Here is a 20,052-nt window from a genome sequence, read left to right as displayed (position 1 = left end):
TTTGGATCAGCACTTAGTAGTTAAACATGTCACTGCTTGAGAGAAAGAATCACACCTTCAGCTTTGGCCCTCTTGGACTTTGATGGCTCTCACAGCCTCACCACAGCAGATATTATCATGTTTGGCCACTAGTCAGGGGAGATCATTTAGATTTATCGTAAAACATGAACAATGCCTTTGGTGAGACATTTTCTTTAAGTGCATATTCCTCTTCACTGTGCAGTTGTATTAATGCAAGGCGAGCAGTAAGTGTGTAGGTGGAGTGCTGAAAATGAAGACCTGCTGGTATCCTGACATTTGACCTTTACAACACCAAACCCAGGGAGTGCATAATTCAAAACCCTCTTCTGCCAAACAGAAGCAAAGAAAACTTGCTCTGGGAAATACATTTGCACATTCTGTGGATCAACTGGTATACTGTGAGTGCACTTATTATTCTACAGTCGAATCAAATGTTTAAATGTCCTGAGTCAATGTTCCACTTGTTCAGTGTGTCAAGTCCCCTCACTGTCAGCACATTTTTCATTGTGTGTTCCCCGCTAATGTGTAACTACAGACAGCATGCTTTACATGTGGGACAAGAAAGTAGCGTGTCATGCGTTAGAAGCTGTATGATGTGTGCCCTCTCCGCCAGCCTGTCGTGTAAATCATAAGTCACTTTTCAAAGATTCCCGAGAGGTCACTGCTATTATAAGACAACCACTGGCCTGGCACCTCACACACTCAACACACCACATTACACTTCTCACAGGAGCAAAGTATCAGGCTCACATGGCACAGTGATTTGGGTATTTCTTTCCCCCCTTGGAGCTGTTGATTCGGGTGTGAACATTGTCCACAGCTGGGGAGTTTTCATGCTGCTGCAGCTGCGCAAATTGTTTGTTTGCAGACGTTCCCTTTCCAGAGATTCTTTAACCAGCTGTTGCAGTTTGAACTCTGTGGGAGTAAAGAAAGTGTGTACAGGGAGACTTCACACCAGGCTGCTCAGGTGTGGCAGTGCCTTCTGTTTTACTCAAAACACCCCGGGAAACAGTATAGATCTTTTTAAACTTGCCTCTCATTAGCACATTTGGACAAAATAAACTACCTACAGCTACCTCATAATTTGCAAACTAAAAGGTAAAGAAAGATACTTTTTTTGTCTTGTTTCACAATAAACGGTTGCTGCAATTTGAATTTCAGCCTGTGAGCACATTTATCCATAACAAGCAAATAATGTGGCAGTGTTGTCCCGGATAATTACATGAAATGTACAAATCACCTCGCAAGTTGTAAAATGTAACCTCAAAATGGTTTGCAATAAAATGTTTCATGTTTCACACATCAATTAGCTGAAAGCCAGCAACCTGGTGGTGTCTCTTTAAATAGCCTGCAGTGGCTTCCTCTGAGGAATGTGTGCTCTGGATAATGAAAGTGTTTTGTATTTTTGTCTCATTGGTGTTTGGTCCAAAAAAGGGTTGGGTGGGGTGGGGGGGCATCCCTGATGCGTCCCCTCTTAAAACTCTGTCAGAGGTCGGTTTGTGACCCCCTGGTGTCAGAGTGACAGATAAGCTGCAGAATGCCATGTCGTATTACTGAAAACAGCTGTTTGCAACAATAATTCACACTCCTAAAACTCCCAAAACTACAATTGTTTATTCCGGATTATCCTTCATGTAGAAATTCTTTGTACACATTTACATTTTTCATTACATTTTTGAGAAACACTAGTGTGAGTTTCCAAACAAACTATAAACACTCGAGAGCTCTATCATATATATATCAAAGCTGTCTAATTTAACTGTCTAACTTCTAAAGTCAGAAGGCTTAGCATTACTAGATGTGTTTCAGCTAGAACACATGGAGCGAGAAGTTCAGCTTTTTCAATATTTATAAAGTGGAAAATGATGCCATAAATACATTAACAACAAGCCTGTCCTCGTGAAATGCTACAAAAAGAATAAAAAAAGGAAATGTGGAGATAAGTCAATCCCTTTAAATGTTCAGTCACTGCACATTCAGGTCTGTGCTGAGAATCTACGGCCCTGTTTCTCTAACAATAGAGATCCAGGTCAACGTGCGGTGGAAACATCCAGCATCGGTGGCTCGTGCCTGTCCAGAAAGCTCTCTGGGCTTTAGCTTTGCCGCCTCACCCCAGATACCCGGCAGGGCTGAGAGAGACCCACTGGCTGCACAGGAGGAGGGGTGGTGGGGGTCCTATTCATACAGCCCTGACCTAAATTAGGCCTTCACAACCTGCCTAAAAATAACAAAGAGGGCAAAACAGCAAGAGAAAGACAGAGATAGGGTCTGTGCTCACATACACATTGGCAGCACACCTCCTGCATGGGAACTTGTCTGTGTGTGCGTGTGTGTGTGTGTGTGTGTGTGTGTACATGTTGTATGTGTGTTTTTCCAGTGGTGGGGGGTTGAGAAAGGACTCAGTACATTGCATCCTCGTATACGTCCGTCCGCAGGCAGAAGAGGATCCCACCGCCCAACATGAAGATGGTGGCTCCCCAGCCGAGCCCGTAGCCCCAGTTGAACTCGTGATAGGTCTGAAGAACTGTTCCGTCGATGAACTTGATCGGGTAGAGGACCAGAGCACAGGCCTGCAGAACCACTAGAACCAAAAGAGAGTCAGTCATAAGGTTTTACCGAAGAAAAACAAACAAACATGTTTCTTGTTTCTTACAAAATGAAGAATTCCAGCCTCTCAGTTGTAAAGATGTGCTGCTTTTGTGTCCTTTTACTGTGAATGCTTCTGCTTTTTCTTCCTACTCATATTTCTTCATAAATTTTGTATTTGACTCTTTATTTGTTAAAATGTCAAAGTCTGCTTTTCTTCTTTCCACCATCTTTATGCTTCGAACTCTGAAGGTAATCGTTCTTTTCAAGATTAGTCCTTTTTATCTATTCTACGTATTTCTTCTGACTCTCCTCGTTTCATGACCTAACGAGGACTGTGTTTGTGCGTTCAACGATTGCATTTAGTCCATAAAAAGCCAAATGATAAATATTCTTCTTCAAATAAGAAACGTGACGTTAATGGCCTTGCTTATGTAAAGACACCGATCTGACAGCTAACGTGCTGCTGTAAAGGCAGAAATGTGACTGTGGCTGGATTTTGAAAAGAGGCTGAAGGATTTTCAGCGTCTGCAAAGAGAACCGAGAGTCGCTGAAGGTAACCAGAGAATGGTTATATAAAGTGATTATCTTCCTCAAGTCAGTGTTTCTTCTGCTTCAGATCATCATCAAAATGAGCTTCTCTTTTTTTTTTCCCATGACGGGAATAACAATGAAAAGTTTGAGAGTTTTTAGGAGCCTATGGATGAAAACAGGAATATCTCAAAACAGGCTTATGTAATTTCCTTCCTCTTCCATTGAGCTGTGTACTATTTACATTCAGTGTGACTCCTCAGTACCAAAGGTTTCTTACTTTACTGTACCTCTGAATAAAACAAACACTAATCAGAACTATCTAATTACAAAACAAACAGTATATAAGAGATTTGAGGAGTAAACAGAGATTCATTACTCTTGAATCATGTGACGATAATAAAACAAATATTGTCTATAAAACAATAGTAAGCATATTCAACCATGATGCATTTTGTTGACAAGCATATAATAATCATTTAACCTTTATAGGACCAAAAAGTGCCTTCCTGTGTACGGTAAGATGAAGTGCAATAACGAGATATAAGATATGTTTTAGCATTTCTCGCCCAGTCTGACATCTCCATAAAAAGACAGAAAACTCTCTTCAAGAACAACAATCTTTGTGTGACACACCTCCCTGTGGGTTTCTTACTTCGTGGAAAGTGAGGACTCTTTTGAAGTGGCCTGTCGTTTTCCCCTGACAGTGACTGATTTAAACATCCCAAAAAGCCTGTGCAGTTTCTTTATTTTGTGACATGTGGAACATGTGGAAATCGTCATTATTCTTTTGACCTTCACACCACTGAAGTAAAATTACTTTAATGCCTCCATCATTGTGAATTATTTTCCCCTTTAAGTCATTCAGGACCATGAACTACTAGTGGTAAATGTGTTGGCGTCACTGTGAGTGTACATGCATGTGTGCGATCAAAGGCGTACTGTGGTCTACTCTCGCACCAGATCCTTTGCGTGCATGCTAGGTGACTCTTGAGGAAGGGACTTTGTAACTACGACTCCGCCTTTCCTTCCTACAGGATGGAGCAGTGGGCGTGCAGGAGGGAACGACGGCAGCCCAAGAATGTGGCGGTGTTGATGGAGCCCAGACTGAGCCTGCAGCCCGCTGAGGTCATATTTCCGGACAGAAAATAAATACCACGCAGCCACGGTCCTGCCAAGGGGCATTTAACAGTCCAATCCCACTGCTGCTACTCTGCTGAGGACTGTGTGCCTGTAAGGAGACCTTATTCTCGCAAGGCTCTTAAAGCAATTACACACAGGAAAGGATAACACTGCATTCCCACGCTTTTCAGTAAATGGTTAACAGTCAAAGGCACAGCCATTAAATCGACAGCACACACTGGTCCTTTGTGACTGACAGAACAAGACAAAAATACCTTATATTTCCCCTTCAAAGTCAGATTAAACATTTTTACACACTGTTTGACAACATTATATATCATTAACATACAATATCTGCTTGTTCCAGCCATTCAGTCTGATCTATAAAATGGGCCACACCAATACATCAAATGGAAAACACAAGATGTATTGTCCATTATTTTATACAGATTTCTACAGTAATATATCCTCTTCATACTGACATATTTGAGAATTAGATGAGACGATTGATACCACACTCATGTCTGTCAGCCAGCAGCTGGTTCACAGGTAACAAAATCCGCCTACCAGCACCTCTAAAGCTCACTAATAAACACGTTATATCTTGTTTGTTCAATCCGTACACAAAACCAAAGTGTAAAAATGTCAAGTAGTGGTTTTACAGGGATTTATGTGCCAGACTATCTCCTGAAGATAAGACCAAACGTGCTCAACTCTCGCATGGACGTTGGAAAGTGGGTGCTGGATCCTAAATGTGGTAAATAATGATCCACCACATGAACCTTTCAGGCAAGACGCCCTTCTTCAGCGTGTATTCTGGCTATTTCACAATCAATATACACAGTTGGGGTTAATTATAGGTGACCACAACCAGCACAACAAGTACATCCCAACAGGGAAGCCACAACCTTGTATGAGTCTCATGATGAAGATACTAAAACATTAAAAATACTAAAACTAAAACTATTTCTTGGCCAGGAGCAGTGACTAGGTTTTATTTATTTATTTATTTTTTTAATCTTTTTGCTTTTGGACAGAGCCAGACCAGCTGTTTCCCCCTGTTTCTAGCCTTCACGCAAAGTTAAGCTAACTGGCTTAATGTTTAACGCAGAGTGATATCAAACTTCTCATTCACAGAAACTCTGAAAAAGAAAGCAAATATGTGCTCCCAAAACGTCAAACTCTTCCCTTAAGTTTAGTCTACAGGCACGACGTTATTTGTGATGCATAACTTTCTTATATAATACAATCTTATTTTGGAAACTGGCAAAACTGGAACTGGGCACGAGTTAAGTAGTGGTAAGTGGTTAGTGTTTCATCACTGTTGTTAAAAGTAAAATAAGCACAGGCTATGACTCAGTTATTACAGCGCCTGTATAGTATATGGAACAATGTGTCTTCACTGCAAAACCTTTGGTTTTAATTATATGTTTTATAGATAGATCTTCCCTCACCAGTGTCAAAATTTGGCTTCACCCAAAGGACCTTCTCACAAAGCATGCAGGAGACGTGCAGTCCAAGTATGAGGCAGTGCTGGGTGAGGAGTCTGTGGTGGCTCCCCCCCCCCCCTCAGTGACTTCACTTTGTTGGTTAAGTCTGCAAATTCTGCGGCTGCTTTTTCTTGGCCCACGAGCCGGCAGCTCCCCAAACTCCACACCACAGAAAAAATGAGCTCAACCAACAAGCCTCGTTCAGCTGCTTCTTTCCTTCTGCACTCTTTTATTCCATGTGAGCACTGGAACAAAAAGCCCCCTGTCTATATGGAAATTGTTGTGGTTGTGGTGAATGTATATGTGCCGACTTTATGTTTCCAAATGTGCATGAGCGCGATGTGTTGGAACATTCATATAAGGCAGAAAATAACTTTTTGGTGGAAAAGTAAAAGAAAGGAAGAGAGAGGCGTACCTGCAGTGAAGAGGAACACAGCCACGGTGCGGTAGTGCCGCCTCTGTGTCCCCCGGCAGAGGGAGATCAGGGCCACCAAAAAGGCCACTAGAGTTGCCACGGCACCGGCCACCAGCAGCACTAGGGTGGCAATCTGCCAGTCTGCAGGACGAGACACACGCAGGTTAGAGTGGAGCATCCCAACAAAAGCTCGATTCACAGGACAGCACTGTTGAATTGAACCGCTGTGTTGACAAACACAAAGCAAAGGCTAATCCCACAGAGTGAAGTGAGTGAAGCAGAATGGATCAGGCCTGCACAGGAACCTGATCCAGTAGTCACAGTCTTTTGAAATATTGGCAATATTTTCATATTTCAGGTACAGTATTTTAAAGGAAAAGTAGACCAAAAATAAATCTCCACATACTGCTTCAGTGCAAGTTGGCCTCAAGTTATTCTCTCACACCCAAAAACATGATTTTATCCTTCTACCTGTTTATACGTGTTTTTTTTTAATTTCAGCAGTAATATGTAGAACATAACCATCAAGGTTTATTATATTTCTATTGATTTTTACATCTTTTAGTCTATTTTGGTGAAATTCTTGGTGCTAATTAATCATTACTGTGGTGTTTTTTAGACTCCAAATATCACGTGTAAGTCAGCGTGTTCAACACTGGGACATCTCCTTGGAGTTTGTGTTTGTGGCTGCCAGCCTTTTCCATGTTGGTTCAGTCATGGTGGCTTTTTTTTAACAACACATTTATTCTGTTTATTCCAAACAAACTCCAGTCGCTCCTCGTGGAAAAATAAAACTCACTTCCCCTGCGTCAGAGGATTCTTCCCTGGAAAGACCTACACAACACTAGGTTGTTAAAACAGCCCATTTTAAATCTTTTCTGAACGGAGCTTAACTCTCTATTCAGTAAACCATTGATACAGAATCTGAAACCAGAAATGTATTTTTTTTTTTAAATGTCATTTTTTCCCATTCCTGCCTGCATTGTGTATTCCCTCTTTGATGCCCCACTTTCCAGTGTCAGAGGAAGGCCTAACCTCAAAAGACTCGACTCGAAGGGAGAATTTGCATTTGATGAAGCTAACAAGCTCAGCGAGCAATCTTTGCTGGGTGTCTCTCTCTCTGAGCTCCCGATTCATTTGTGTTCAGGATGGTAAAAAGGAACTTCTCCCCAAAGAAACATCTGAACTCAATTTGATTCAGCCTTCAGGAAATATTTTTTTTCTAACATCTTTGGTCCATTATGTGGTTATAATTTTGGTTTGGACTAAAAAAATCCACCCTCTCTTCAAAGAATATTCACACAAGTATGTTTTTCTATCGCTCACTGAGGTAGCTTGCCATTTATTCTGTTCAGCAAGATTACGTCACTCCAAAGATAGACTGAAATTCAAGAATCTTGGGATAGGTATGAGAATATGTGCGTAGTAACTCTGCTTTGCCTTTTGGTGAACTGCCCCTTTAACCTCAACACGCCCCTCCACTGTTGCTTCAATGAGCTCTGCAGACACTCAAAGCAACAAACCCGCCTCCTATTCACCCCGACACATTCCACAACATCAGAGAGCGGTCAATGACACCGAGGCTTCGTCTCCCTCTGCATAGCTGTGCATGTTTGTGTCTCTGATGGTGGTGCACCAAAAGTCACTCTGTTCAAACCTATGAGCCTGATTTATATTTAATTTTATATGGTTTGCTCTTAGCCTTTTTAATTACCATTTTAATAGCCTACACAGTATGTCTTATAGAGACAAAGCTCCAGCTAAAAACAAGCCAACCTTCTGCACCAGCCACCAGCCAAGTGTTGGTAAATGTGGTACATTAATGCTGATTTCCTCCCCTGGTGGGGAGAGGAAGGGGGTTGGAGGCATAAACACTCTTGTCATGTGGCTTCTCTGCTTGACATAAGGCAACCTGGTAGGTCCAGGCCTGGTGAGGTGGATGATGGGGAAGATGCTGAGTGCGTCTCGTCTGGTGGTAGGAGTGGGTTAACTCTTTGTGTGCCAAAGGGATTACGTCTATGTTTCTACAGCACGTGTGATCCAATGTTCTTGTTGTTTCTTATCCTAAACATGGAAGCCGACATTGAATGGACCTGGAAATACTGTTAAAGCATCAAAGTCAACATTAAAATGTAAAGTGACTCACCAGCCCTTTGTTAACTGAGTCACCATTCATAATAACACTGAAAACACTGTGATAATCCATCAGTCAAACCTCGCTGGCTGAGCTGAGCATCACAGTGTGTTTGTCATAGTGGCACCACGTCACTGCACTGGTATGAACAGAGGAAATTCATCAGTAGAACGAGGAGCCCTGAACGCCTCAGCTGCTGGACAGAGACCAACAAGCCACCTAAAACAAACTCTTGCTGGGAGATGCTGGCCAGAGCTGCCAAACTTTGTTTTGTTTTTTTCAAACATAGGCTGTGCAACCTTTGAGTAGCCCTAAAAAAAGCCTCTGATAACATGTTAGTGTAAAACCATCTCCACGACTTACAGAGTTATTACACATGGCATGACTACCATACTATACTACGCATTGTATATTACGCCGTGGTCTGAGTTTTCCCTAAAAAAAAAAACCCAGTACTATAACCTTGAGATCACAGCTTTCTAAACCATGTGGCACATTTTTTCAGCACCATCCTACACTGTACAATAACATTGTTAACTATGTCTGCGTATCTGTCCAACAAAACAACTGCATCCTAACTCCAAGGACAGAAAGTTCAAAACAACAAGGACCGGTGAAGTAAACCCAACACTGATTCCTACCAGATGTGAGGGTGGAGAAGCAGCTCCACTGAGCCTCCTCTGTCGGATGCCGTGCCTCGGACTGGGAGCAGGACTCCCACAGAGACAGGGAGAAATGCTCCGCGGTGACCCAGGCTGGGCTCAGCAGAGCCACCACGTCCAAACACAGCGCCAGGAAGACGCACAGCAGAGCGATGAGCTTGAAGGGCCGGAACACGTACACCTCGTTCACAGACATCTTGTCTCATAACAGGGAACACCGCGGCAGGTCAGTCACAGTCTGAAGAGCTCGCTGGAGGTCCGTGTGCGTCCTCACCCACCATAGCCTTCACACTGCTTTGTGCGTGAGTGTGTGTGTCTGTGTCCAACTGGGAAAGTTTAACGAGAGACATCCGGTTAGAGTTGGTATTTTCAAAATAATTGCTCTTTTGTTGGGCCACGTGATAATGAAATCTGAGATGAACAGAATTGTTTTTTTTCTTGTGGATATCCTCCTCCATAATACTATTTTCAAGGACCAGTCTTCTCAAAAGGTTTTTAATTTGTTATGTACTATTTTAGAATACCACTTACTTATATATTGTTCTATTGTTATTATTGCTGTAATTAATATATTGTTCTTCATTGATTATATTTATAGTAATGTAAGCCTCTGGTTTATCTCACTGCTACATTAAAAACACACTAAGAGCTTAAATTGGTGGGTATCAAAATAAGTGAATTATACTTTTTGTTGCAGTTAGTATCTGTTTCAAACTATTATACAAGTATTTTGTAACAAATAAAGGCAACAAAAGAATGGGCAAAACAAATAAGCATCTAAAATTTAAACAAATAAAGAATTATTTAAACACAATCCCACATTTGACTTATATTTGTTGGCCATGATTTCTGTGTCACTATGAGTAGAGCACTAGAAAAACATCTGAGGGGAAAAATACTTCAATACATGCCATTTCAATTCATTTCATGTAGTTGTTATTTGCGATACAGTACTTGACTCAGTGCAGAGTAGCAGTCCTGCTCACCCAGACGTCAATGGATGTGCTTTTATTTTGAAAGCCACGCTAGGAAACCAAATTTGTTTACGCTCTCTGGGGGCAGCAGCATCTTTTCAGAGGGTCAGCAAGTTACTGTCAGTTTAATGAAAGTGCTCAGAGGAGGCATACATCGATGTCCACACACATACAGGTTTGCAAGAAGATCGGATCATTTAAATGCAGAGAGGAAAACAGCAAGGATAAGGACATTAAAGATTATAATCAATCATAGAATTAATTACATGACTGGATGCCCCCCCCCCCCTTGTACATTTCTGCAGTGTTTGCAGTTATTGACACTACATGTGTACTTTCAGAAGAGGAGCGCGACATGCAACCAAAATATTCTACAGATATATCAAAACGTATAAGAAAACTAATTATGCAAAGACTTATTTCCACTTTTGACATATGGTGCTTTTAATAACTCACTGGTGGTGGTAGTGACGTATAGACATTAGCTGCGTCTTTATAGTCCGTGTGGACGGAGAGTAATTCATACCACATTGAGTCAAAATATCTGAACTATCCCTTCAGTGACACTGTCTAAAGCCTGAAGGTTGGAGTAAATGTTGTAATGTGGTAATGGTCCAGCAGATGGCAGACATGTGACATTTTGGATGCTAAAGCCCACAAAACAATAACTCTTTTTCTGCTATTACTCCTTCTTACCACCAATACACCATGCTTTGTGTAATTATTAGTAGTCAGTGACATTTTATGAGCAGCAGCAGTAACAGCAGCAGCATTTATTATGGACATATTGACCACATAACACATGACGAATCCAGTGCTTGCTGAAAATTGTTGTGACTTGATAAGAATAGAGCTGTCTATTAGCTTGTTGGTCTTTTCTCTTAATCCCGTTTTGGCTTCTTCACACAGCCAGTGTGTAGGCCGAGCTCTCTGATATTTTTACCTCTTTTGGGAAATAACGCTTTGATCCATGCTCAAACATATGTTGAGTTTAATATCTCTTACGAACAGCCACAAAATTTAGAAAGACCAAATAAATCCCCTAAATGAAATGACAAGTATAAAGTTGGACTAGATTTGACTACAATGTGGTCTAATCTTCATTCAGTGCACATGTCTTATGCGAAATATTTCCATCTTCTGGTGAACAAAATAACTGCAGGTTATGAGCTCTAAAGCAGGACTTGTGGAAGAATTACTCTTCTATGTGTTGAGAAAAATGCACAACATTTGGAGCATACAGAAACTTTTCACATGTAGCTAGATAAACTCAGTAACTAGTAACGTAAATGACTGCTGGCTTTGATTACTGATCCTGTTAATAACACGAGCAAAGTTCAGCATCACATTATTACTCCTACAGTTAGACATGAGAAGATAACCTGTAATATCTTTAGTATCAGGCTGACTGGCTAACATGGTGAGCTTATCAATAGTTTTGACCTGGATGCAGTCAGTTACTAATCCACTTCTTGATTGACGAACTTCCAATTTACCAAATCCTGTGACATTTGTCAAGATTAAAGGAGCATTTATTAGCAGAAGTAGAGAAAAAAACCTCTTCTTGTCTGACCTTCTTCACACATTTTTGGTTGAGTGATTTATTGACCAACTGTCATGCATCTGCCTCATAATAAAATCACAATGATGAGAGGCAAACAGTTTACTGAATGTGATCTAATTTTTTGAAAGATGTTTGCCTCCTTCCTCCTTGGGTATAGAAAAAGGATTTTGCATATGTAAGGGGATAATCTGCTAGATCCATGTTTCTTTGACTTTGGTGGCATATTTATAGTTCTCTGAGATTTGTTAGTCAATTTTCTGTTAATTAAGTTTATGTTTCGGTAGATGCCTGTCTATTTTCCTTTCTTCTCAGTCTTTCTAACTTAGGTAATACATACTACAAATAAAAAAAGTTATATAGTAGTTAATATTAAAACCCCTCAATTTCTGTGCAAAGGAGAAATTTCTCTGACATTTATGTTGTATTATAGCAATCAGAAGTGAAGGTAGTGACACAGAAAACATATTGGATCACTACTTGAAGCTATTCAGTGCGAGTAAATATTCTGAGCACAGCATTTGCTCTCCAAATAAAGTTGTCTAGTGTAAAGAACAAACAAAACTGATTTGAGTACTTTGAATTACACCTCTTCTGCCTTCTTGCCCAGTTTGGTTTAATTCTACCCCTATCATTTGCCTAGATTAGAGGTTTTCAGTGTATCTGACTGATAATGAGAGTTTCAGACTAATGCCACCCTTCTCAGTCCTAATGGTGCTGCCAAGCTGCCAGCAGGGCATCTGAGTAGGGGGGAGTCTAGTATTAGGCGTATCCATGGACAGAGCATTGCTCATTTCCTTTAAATGCCCCTCCTCCCCGACAGAACAGGCAGAGCGCTCTGTCATCCTCCTCCAAAAGCCCCTCATTAGAAAATCTGCCGAGCAGACAAAGCTACTTGAGTCGGCACAATGGTGACTCCCCACATGGTGATTTGAAAGAGCATAAAGGAAATCCAGGTCATGTTTTACTTTTTTTTGGATCCTCTCTCCCTGATTTTGACTTATCCTCCGAGCTACCCACCTTCTGTTTAGTTTCACCATGTTTCAAATATTCAGGTGAAATTATTCAGACTCCCACATGCCAACACAGAGACTCACATGGCCTGTTAACACATTTCCTCCATGATGAAGGTAGCAGAGAAAATAAAGTGACAAAGAGGTAAAGATAATGAGATGATGGAGGAAAGAAGGAAAGAGCATTTAAAAAAGTAAACACACATGATTCATCTGTGATTCAGCACAAGTTACAACGATGATGATGAAGGTTACATTGTGTCTATGAGGAAGAAAACACTTCTTTGCAGACTACTCATAGCATGACGTCATCCTCCATTGCTCACTGTGGTCTTCCTGGAGTGGCTGCAGCTGATTAGGCTCAGAGTAAGCCTCTCAAGGTTTTTTCCGGCTGTGAATAAGCTTCCATGGTAACCGATGAGGCCTTGTTTAATGATCCTGTCATTACTACAGAGGTCTGTCCTGCTCATCTCTCTCTTTACCGTAACAACAACATCACACCATCACGAGTCATGCTGTTGTCAGACTGAGCAGATGTGTCGAATTTAAAACATTTTACATGTAATCATGAATCAGGAATGTTAATACACTTACTCTCATTCATTCATTTATTAATTCTTGTGGAATTTCATTCCATAGAATAACTATTTTATCACTTTCTGTCATTTCTACTGTACATCACAGAGGTACTTTTTATTTAAAGTAGCCAATTACTGCACCTTTCAAGTTTGCCACAAAATGCTAAAAAGTAAAACATGTCAGCTCATGTAGAGATAAAACTGAACATGTCTTGGAGTTTTGGGGTTGGGTGAAACAAGATTAGCTGACACTCTGGCACAGCGCTGAATTTAAGCTGAATGCTAACATCTGCACACCAACATGTCCCACAGACAATGCTAACATGCTGATGTTTGGCATGTGAAATGTTTACAGTGTTCACCATCTTAGTTTACCATGTTAGCATGCTAAATTATGCTACTAACCACTAAAGTACAGCTGAGGCTGATGGGAATTACACATTTAACCTGTTGATGGTGCTACAGGAAAAGTCAGTGGTAACTAAGTATATTTATCCAAGTACTCTTCTACGATTGATTCCACTACAATTCAGAGGCAAATATTGTACTTTTTACTCCACTACATTTATTTGAACACTTTAGGTACCAGATACTTTGTAGATTCAGATTGATAAAAAATAGAAGCAACAAATAAATTATGATGTATTATTAAAGGTAAAGATCCATCAATAAGTAAAACTTAAATAACTAAGTACATTCTGATACTAATGCTTTTGTAGTTTTACTACATTTTGAATGACTTTGACTTTGTAACAGAGTACTGCTACTTTTACTTAAGCAAAAGATCTGAGTACTTCTTCCACCACTGTGAAAAGCTGAGGGATCACGAAACTTATTACAAAACATCCTGAGGGGGACATTAATGTGATGCAATCCATCCAATAGCTGTTGAGTAACAGACACAATCATCCTCTCTGGATCATGTACCTTGTTTAGCTCATCACTGTCCCTCCTTGTTTAACTTAATAACACGACATGTGGCAGCAGCACATTTATCGTTGTCTCCTGAACATCACACCAATCAGAGCACATGGGGTTTGCTCAAAGTCACCTTGAGACCTCAACCTATTCAAATGTTGTCATGACAGTCCTCCAAGTCAGTACAGCATACAAGTGCATCTCTGAGCAGCTGGGTCTGAAGTACCGTGCTCAAGGTCATGTTGACAGTTAGTGTTAAAGGAGGCGACAGCATGTCTCCTTCATTTCCTGCACTCAGATTGAGCAGCTTGCCAGGGGATTTAAACTGATGGCTTTCCAGTTTCAGGTCTACTCTCAAGACCGCTGCTGCTGCGGTGACTCTGCAAAATGCTGAAGTGGATTATCAGAGGGACTGTGATAGATTAATTTGGACTGCTGAGATGAAGGCTTTCTCGCAGCATCGCCGTCACTGTCTCATCATTTCATGATTTCAATTTACAACAAATTGGACGAGACAGCAATTAGGGTCATGGAGATGACTATGGTGTCCTATTTGGCCACTTATATTAGGGGAGTCATCATCAGTTGGCTCAAAAATATAAAGTGAGACCATCTCAATAGTTACTTTGATATAGTGGACATCACCAGATGGAGCCACATTGTGTGCCAGTACAACAATGAACAAAGACCTTTTATTTTAGTGACTACTGCAGTTCTACTCACTGGGTTGCAGAAAACTCAAATATGGGCTTCATTTGTGTTAAGTTCACTAAATTATACGAGGACAGATGTATTTATGAGAGACTCCAGTGTTTGCGTTCCATATGCAAAGCCCTGCTTGGCTTCACAGTGACTCTGCAGTCCCACTGTGTTCCTGGATGTCCACCTGTCTCTCAGTGGCTCGACCACTGTGGGCCTGTCTGCCAGCTTGTGGACATCTGTTTACTTCCTCCTCCATCAGTCGTCATGGCTGCAACCCCCCCTCCCTACTATCGCCACCAGACCCCTCCCCTCGCCGGCCAGCCTGCCTTCTCCACCCCTCTCTCCTGTTTCCCCCAGACACCAGCTGTGAACCACTTATGCTTTTCCTGCAGCCCACCTCATTCAGCCTTGTCATATCTACGGCAGGCACAGCACTCTTGCCGAAATTGTCACTGTACTTCACTGTTTGTACTCGTTTGCTGACCCACATCACACCTTATTTAAATCTGCACACTGATACTGGCTGCAACTGGGTATATGTCCATTCAGGTTTCCAAAAAACAAATCAGATATGGGAAAGTAAAGTAAGCAAGTAAATTGTAGAGAGATAGGCAAATGCTGTTTTGAATACATCCATTCAGTACTGGTTACAATACTGCAGGAGATGACAGAGAAACACATCTGATCCGACTGACTCGCAATATAGAAGACGCTACTTGGGTTGATACATTTTATGATGTTTGATATATTTTTTCATTTAAACTGAAGCAGCACGTTATTTATCATGTGCCTGATGCACCGGAAATTCTGGCTGACCCGACCTTGACACAAGCTGCGGACTACAAATGTGTTGATTTTATCATCTTCAATAATTTCAGCACTTCAGAACTTTTACTGCCAGAAGTGTTAGTTAGTTAGTGCCAGAAGTAACACTTTTACTCTTTTCATATTATGCCTCATTAGACGTCCAAAGGGTTTGAAATACAGAAAATGTGTGTATGTGTGTACTGTGCATCTGAAAACTCTGTTTACACTGATAAATGGTGACGTAGTTAAATTGTCAGCCATTTTAACTTTTTACTGTTACACAGTATAATGTACACTGTTTTATTAGGATGTTTCCATTTCCATTTCTCTGCAGACAAAACATTGGTGAAATATGAGTAGACAAGAGAGAAGTTATTGAATAATGTGAAACACTTCCTCTTCACATTTCATTTAGGCATTTTCTCTTGTTGGTAACATTTAAACTATCTGTATGGCCAAACAATATACATCAGCAAGCTTTATTTTCTTTAAATCCAAGTCAGACAGTCAGAGAAATGCCTCTAACTCCAACAAAGCATTTCATGATGATTTCATAGCCAAACAAGGAATTATGTGACCAGATTTGGAAAGTCGCTGAGTACATGTTCAGTTTTGGCATGAAACACCGCGTGACATAGCACCCGACTGAGAGCCAAATATCCAAATCTGCTCCTCTTCCCATATGCCCCCAACCTAACACACTACCTCCTGCATCGACGCTTTCTTCCCCGTCCCCTCTGACAGACTGCAGGCAGTGGGCAGCGGCCCTTGGGGAGCTCGCTGAGGGAGGTGCGGAGCAGCCAGTGATCAGAGTGAATTAGAGTTATGCGTGACATGCAAAGGAGAGGCTCCAGAATGTGACAACAGCTGAGTTTTAAAGTGAAGCTTTTCCGCCTGAGGGGAGAGGAATAGATGACAAAGAAGGCGCAGCCTGCTGTGAAAAGAGTCAACTGCTTTTGTTGGCTCTTTAAAAATGGAGACCTGTTATCCATTGGTCTGCTCATTTAAAGCAGTGGGCAACACAGATGTCTTTGGCATCAAAGTAGAACAATTAATTAATGAACACAGTTGTCACAGCCCTTGTTGATATCCTCACACCTTCAGCAGTTGAAATCTCATGTGCAACAGATAGAAAAGAAACCTGCTTCCTAAGTTTCCATTTTTACCACTTTTATATTTTTGTGTGGTCATATTGTGACCAATCCATCAAGCCAGATTCTAAGCATTCACTTACGTTTCTTGCCCAAAAAACATCATATTAAATGTAATTCTGAATCTGCAAGATCTCATTGTATTGTAACAGATTTTGACTCTGACTTCAATCCACAAGATCCACCAGGAGTTAAAATAGTAGTAAAACAGCTCTGAGTCCACAAAATGTAATGTGGATCATGAGGAAAATAACCCAAGAGAATCAGTGCCTTCCTAAACCATCCTTTTGTACACTAACAGAACCAAAAGAATAAATTAATATTTCAAACCATTTTTCAATCACTAATTGCCTATTTTATTATTTATTATTTTTTAGAGTTTATTGAAAACCTTTTCCTGTCCAGATGTATGGGACACATAGACTTAACAAAACATATCAGCGCCATCAAAGATGGATTGTTTTGGGGGGGAGACACACACTTTCACCTTCTGTTTGCCCTAAAGTAAGTTGGTGCTGTTCAAGCATTAGACCAAAGATGAACTTTATGGAATCTTATACGTTTGTATTGTGGCCCAGTTTTGAGGCCCAGAGGTCATTACTGTTCAAGGAATATCACAACAATGGAGTTCATTTGTTTAGTGGTGTTACATTTGTGTTTTGCTGGCCACACTTTAGCCTGTTGGGAGTATCGCGTGACACCTCTGAAACTCTTCATCTCACCTTTCCCCGATGTATGACGCCGCCAGTGGAGTCACCTCCAGCCTGACAGAGCCGTCAGTGAAATCGATACTGCACTACAATAACTAGCACAAAGGCCTTTTTATTAAAACTGGTCACATAGCCACGAGGCTGAGAAAAGTTTACACCCCCAAGCTTGTAATTTTATATGAAATAATGACCAATGTGGGCTTTATAATGACAAGGTGTTTTGGTTTCTTCAGTTTGACGGTTTTCCCCTGCATCATATCTTTAGATCAACAGCCTGATCTATATGGTGACACATCACTTTGCTGCATCTATCATACAAAGTGTGCACAAGCATTTTGCGAACCTGAAAAGTCACTTCTTAAAAAGTCGAATTCAAGACAGAATACAATAACTTTTATTTGATGTACTTTTCTTTGAAGCTGTGTGACACATTTTCAGACTACAGTGCAGGTGTTCTGTCTAAAGAAAGTAGACTGAATGTGTGTCACATACAATGATGTGAGCAATCTGGATGTTTAGTCATTAGATGTTGACTTGGTTATATAGACTTTCAGAGTTTAAAATACTGACAATGAAATACTCCTTTAAGGGGACCAGAGAGTGAGGTCAAAGACAAGCACTGTGGTACTGAAGCTTTTATCCTCCACCAACAAAGAGCTCCACCAGACCAAAAGCATCAAACTGTGCAGGGACACACATGGAAAGCCACAATCTTGTAGGGCGATAAGAAAATAAAATCAGGAGCTGAAATCAGAGAGAACTCTTTCAACTCTTGACAGAAAGTAGAACCCACATATCATGAGATCTCTAACAGGCTCTTTCATCTTCCACCTATTACTGTAAATAATAACCTCCTGTAATTCACACAAGCTTTTTACTGCCCATGTACCTTTGCTGAGGCTGATGTCAGCTCCCCCTCAGGCCACACTGGCTGGTACCTCCAGTGTTTCCATAGTGGGCGGGTCCAGGGCTCGTTGGCTTTAGGACCCAGTGGCTCCTCCAGTGAGGCAGGCAGCGGCTCGGCTCTCAGACTGAAGCAGACAAAGGCGAAGGGAGAGACGGCGTGCCGCTATCCTGCAGCATCGACTCACACATTCACACACACTCCCCAACACACACACACACACTCCCTTCACTCCGCAAGCAGCGACGCAGGTGAGTCCGCTACCCGGGTGGGATTATCCTCGGACTTTACTGGTTGAAGGGGGGAAATTAAAATTGGGGTGGTTTTGATTTGTGGGCAAGTTGAGATGACATTGTGGGTATTTCTGTGTGGAGGGAATTATTTTAGATTTTCAGATGTGCGTTTGAGCAGGTGGATTGTGAGTAGGTGTGTGCGCACACCCAACCCCCCCCCCCCTTTTTTTCTAAAGAAAAACTTGCATTTTATGCCGCTTCTCTCTCTGCCATGTGGGCACACTCATCCATCATACATGAGAAGTGTAGTGTCATGAAACTTTTTTCTCTTCCTTTTGTAGCTGTGATTTAAAACTAGCTCTGCGTGACATGGAGCCTTGTTTCTAGATAGAGACTGTCTGCAGATCAGCTTTGACTGATGACTATGAGAGTCATAATGTGGTGCTGGTTTGTCAGGAGTGTGTAGTCACCGGGGTGTTGTGTGGGTGGCTCAGGCAGGAACACAGAACCAGCCAAAAATATCAATGATGCCGCACAATGTTGCTGCAGTGCTTTAATTTGGGAGAATGTCTGCGTTTGGCTGTGGTGCTGATTTTTATTGATACAAGTCTGACCCATAAAGAGAAGGTACTCATGATGGAAAGCTTGATGTCATGTAGTTTAACACTGAAAACGCTTTTATAGCTGAGAGGAAAATCAGTGCGCCATCATTGTGTCCATTGAGAAGATGTACTTTCTGGACTCATAGGCCGGCTGCTCCTCCAACAAGGAGCAGCAGCAGCAGCCGCAGCAGTGATGGTGATGTCACTCTGAAGGCAGGCACCCCGTTTGAGACAATGGACTGTCCTAGCTGATGCTCCACTGGGGAAGGGTCACTGTTAGCTCTGCCCATTAGTGCGGCAGATGGGCTTGAAACCTGGCCTTTGTCAGCTGAGGAGCACCCATTCCACAGAAGTCCCACCCCTATCAGCGTGCCTGTCATAAAACCCCAGTCAGCAGCACAGCCAGGGGTTAGCAGGGGATTGGAGGGCCCCGCCACATGGATGGGTGGTGGCAGCGTGGCTCCTTGGCTCCTTCAGTTCTATTTCAATGGCCTCCGTTTGTCACTGTGGTCCTCTTTACAGTACTGTATACTTAAATGCATCATGTGGGGCATCAAAGGATGATGAAGGATTACAAATTGTTTTAAGATTCTGTGAGCAAATGAGCATTAATAGACATTGTTGCATTGGTTGGTTTAAATGCATGAGATGAAAAGGGTGAAAGAAGCACTAGAGGTTTGTGAGGATATATTTTTGACGTTTAATATGTTAAATGTTTATTAGAATGTCTGTTAGAAGTCGAACTGCGTCAAATGTCTTGTTTTGTCCAACCAACAGTCCAAAACCCGAGAGATATTCAAATTCACCGTACATTGACATAAAACAGAGAAAAACGGCAAATCCTCTCAGTCGACATTTTTACTAGAAAAATGACTGAAACCATTACTTGATTATCAAAATGGTTGCTGATTCTTCTGTCTGTCAACTAATCAATTTAT

The 20,052-nt window shown here is 41.4% G+C and overlaps 1 protein-coding gene across 2 annotated transcripts; it reads right to left on the bottom strand.

The window, feature by feature from the left end:
* Window positions 1-1,624: 1,624 nt before the first annotated feature.
* LOC139295550 (transmembrane protein 47-like) lies at window positions 1,625-9,157 on the bottom strand. Of its 2 annotated transcripts, XM_070917748.1 has the most exons (4): window positions 8,941-9,157; window positions 6,166-6,306; window positions 2,428-2,602; window positions 2,221-2,239 (listed from the first exon to the last, which is right to left on the bottom strand). In XM_070917748.1, the coding sequence occupies exons 1-4, from the start codon at window positions 9,155-9,157 to the stop codon at window positions 2,221-2,223; spliced, it is 552 nt and encodes a 183-aa protein (XP_070773849.1). The 2 variants fall into 2 exon arrangements, with proteins under 2 accessions (XP_070773848.1, XP_070773849.1); XM_070917747.1 differs by having other exon boundaries at window positions 1,625-2,602.
* Between the last annotated feature and the right edge of the window lie 10,895 nt (window positions 9,158-20,052).

The sequence above is a fragment of the Enoplosus armatus genome, chromosome 13, assembly GCF_043641665.1.
Source record: "Enoplosus armatus isolate fEnoArm2 chromosome 13, fEnoArm2.hap1, whole genome shotgun sequence".
NCBI lineage: Eukaryota > Metazoa > Chordata > Actinopteri > Centrarchiformes > Enoplosidae > Enoplosus > Enoplosus armatus.
The sequence above is the reverse complement of the archived record's forward strand: the minus strand, read 5'-3'. Positions and strand labels throughout refer to the sequence as shown.

What these genes read in the sequence shown, in the direction of transcription:
- LOC139295550 (XM_070917748.1), bottom strand. Translation starts at nt 9,157, where the DNA reads ATGTCTGTGAACGAGGTGTACGTGTTCCGGCCCTTCAAGCTCATCGCT. An exon ending in CTTCTCCACCCTCACATCTG is followed by an intron (nt 6,307 to 8,940) that starts GTAGGAATCAGT and finishes CTCGTCCTGCAG; the next exon opens with ACTGGCAGATTGCCACCCTA. An exon ending in TGTGTTCCTCTTCACTGCAG is followed by an intron (nt 2,603 to 6,165) that starts GTACGCCTCTCT and finishes TTTTGGTTCTAG; the next exon opens with TGGTTCTGCAGGCCTGTGCT.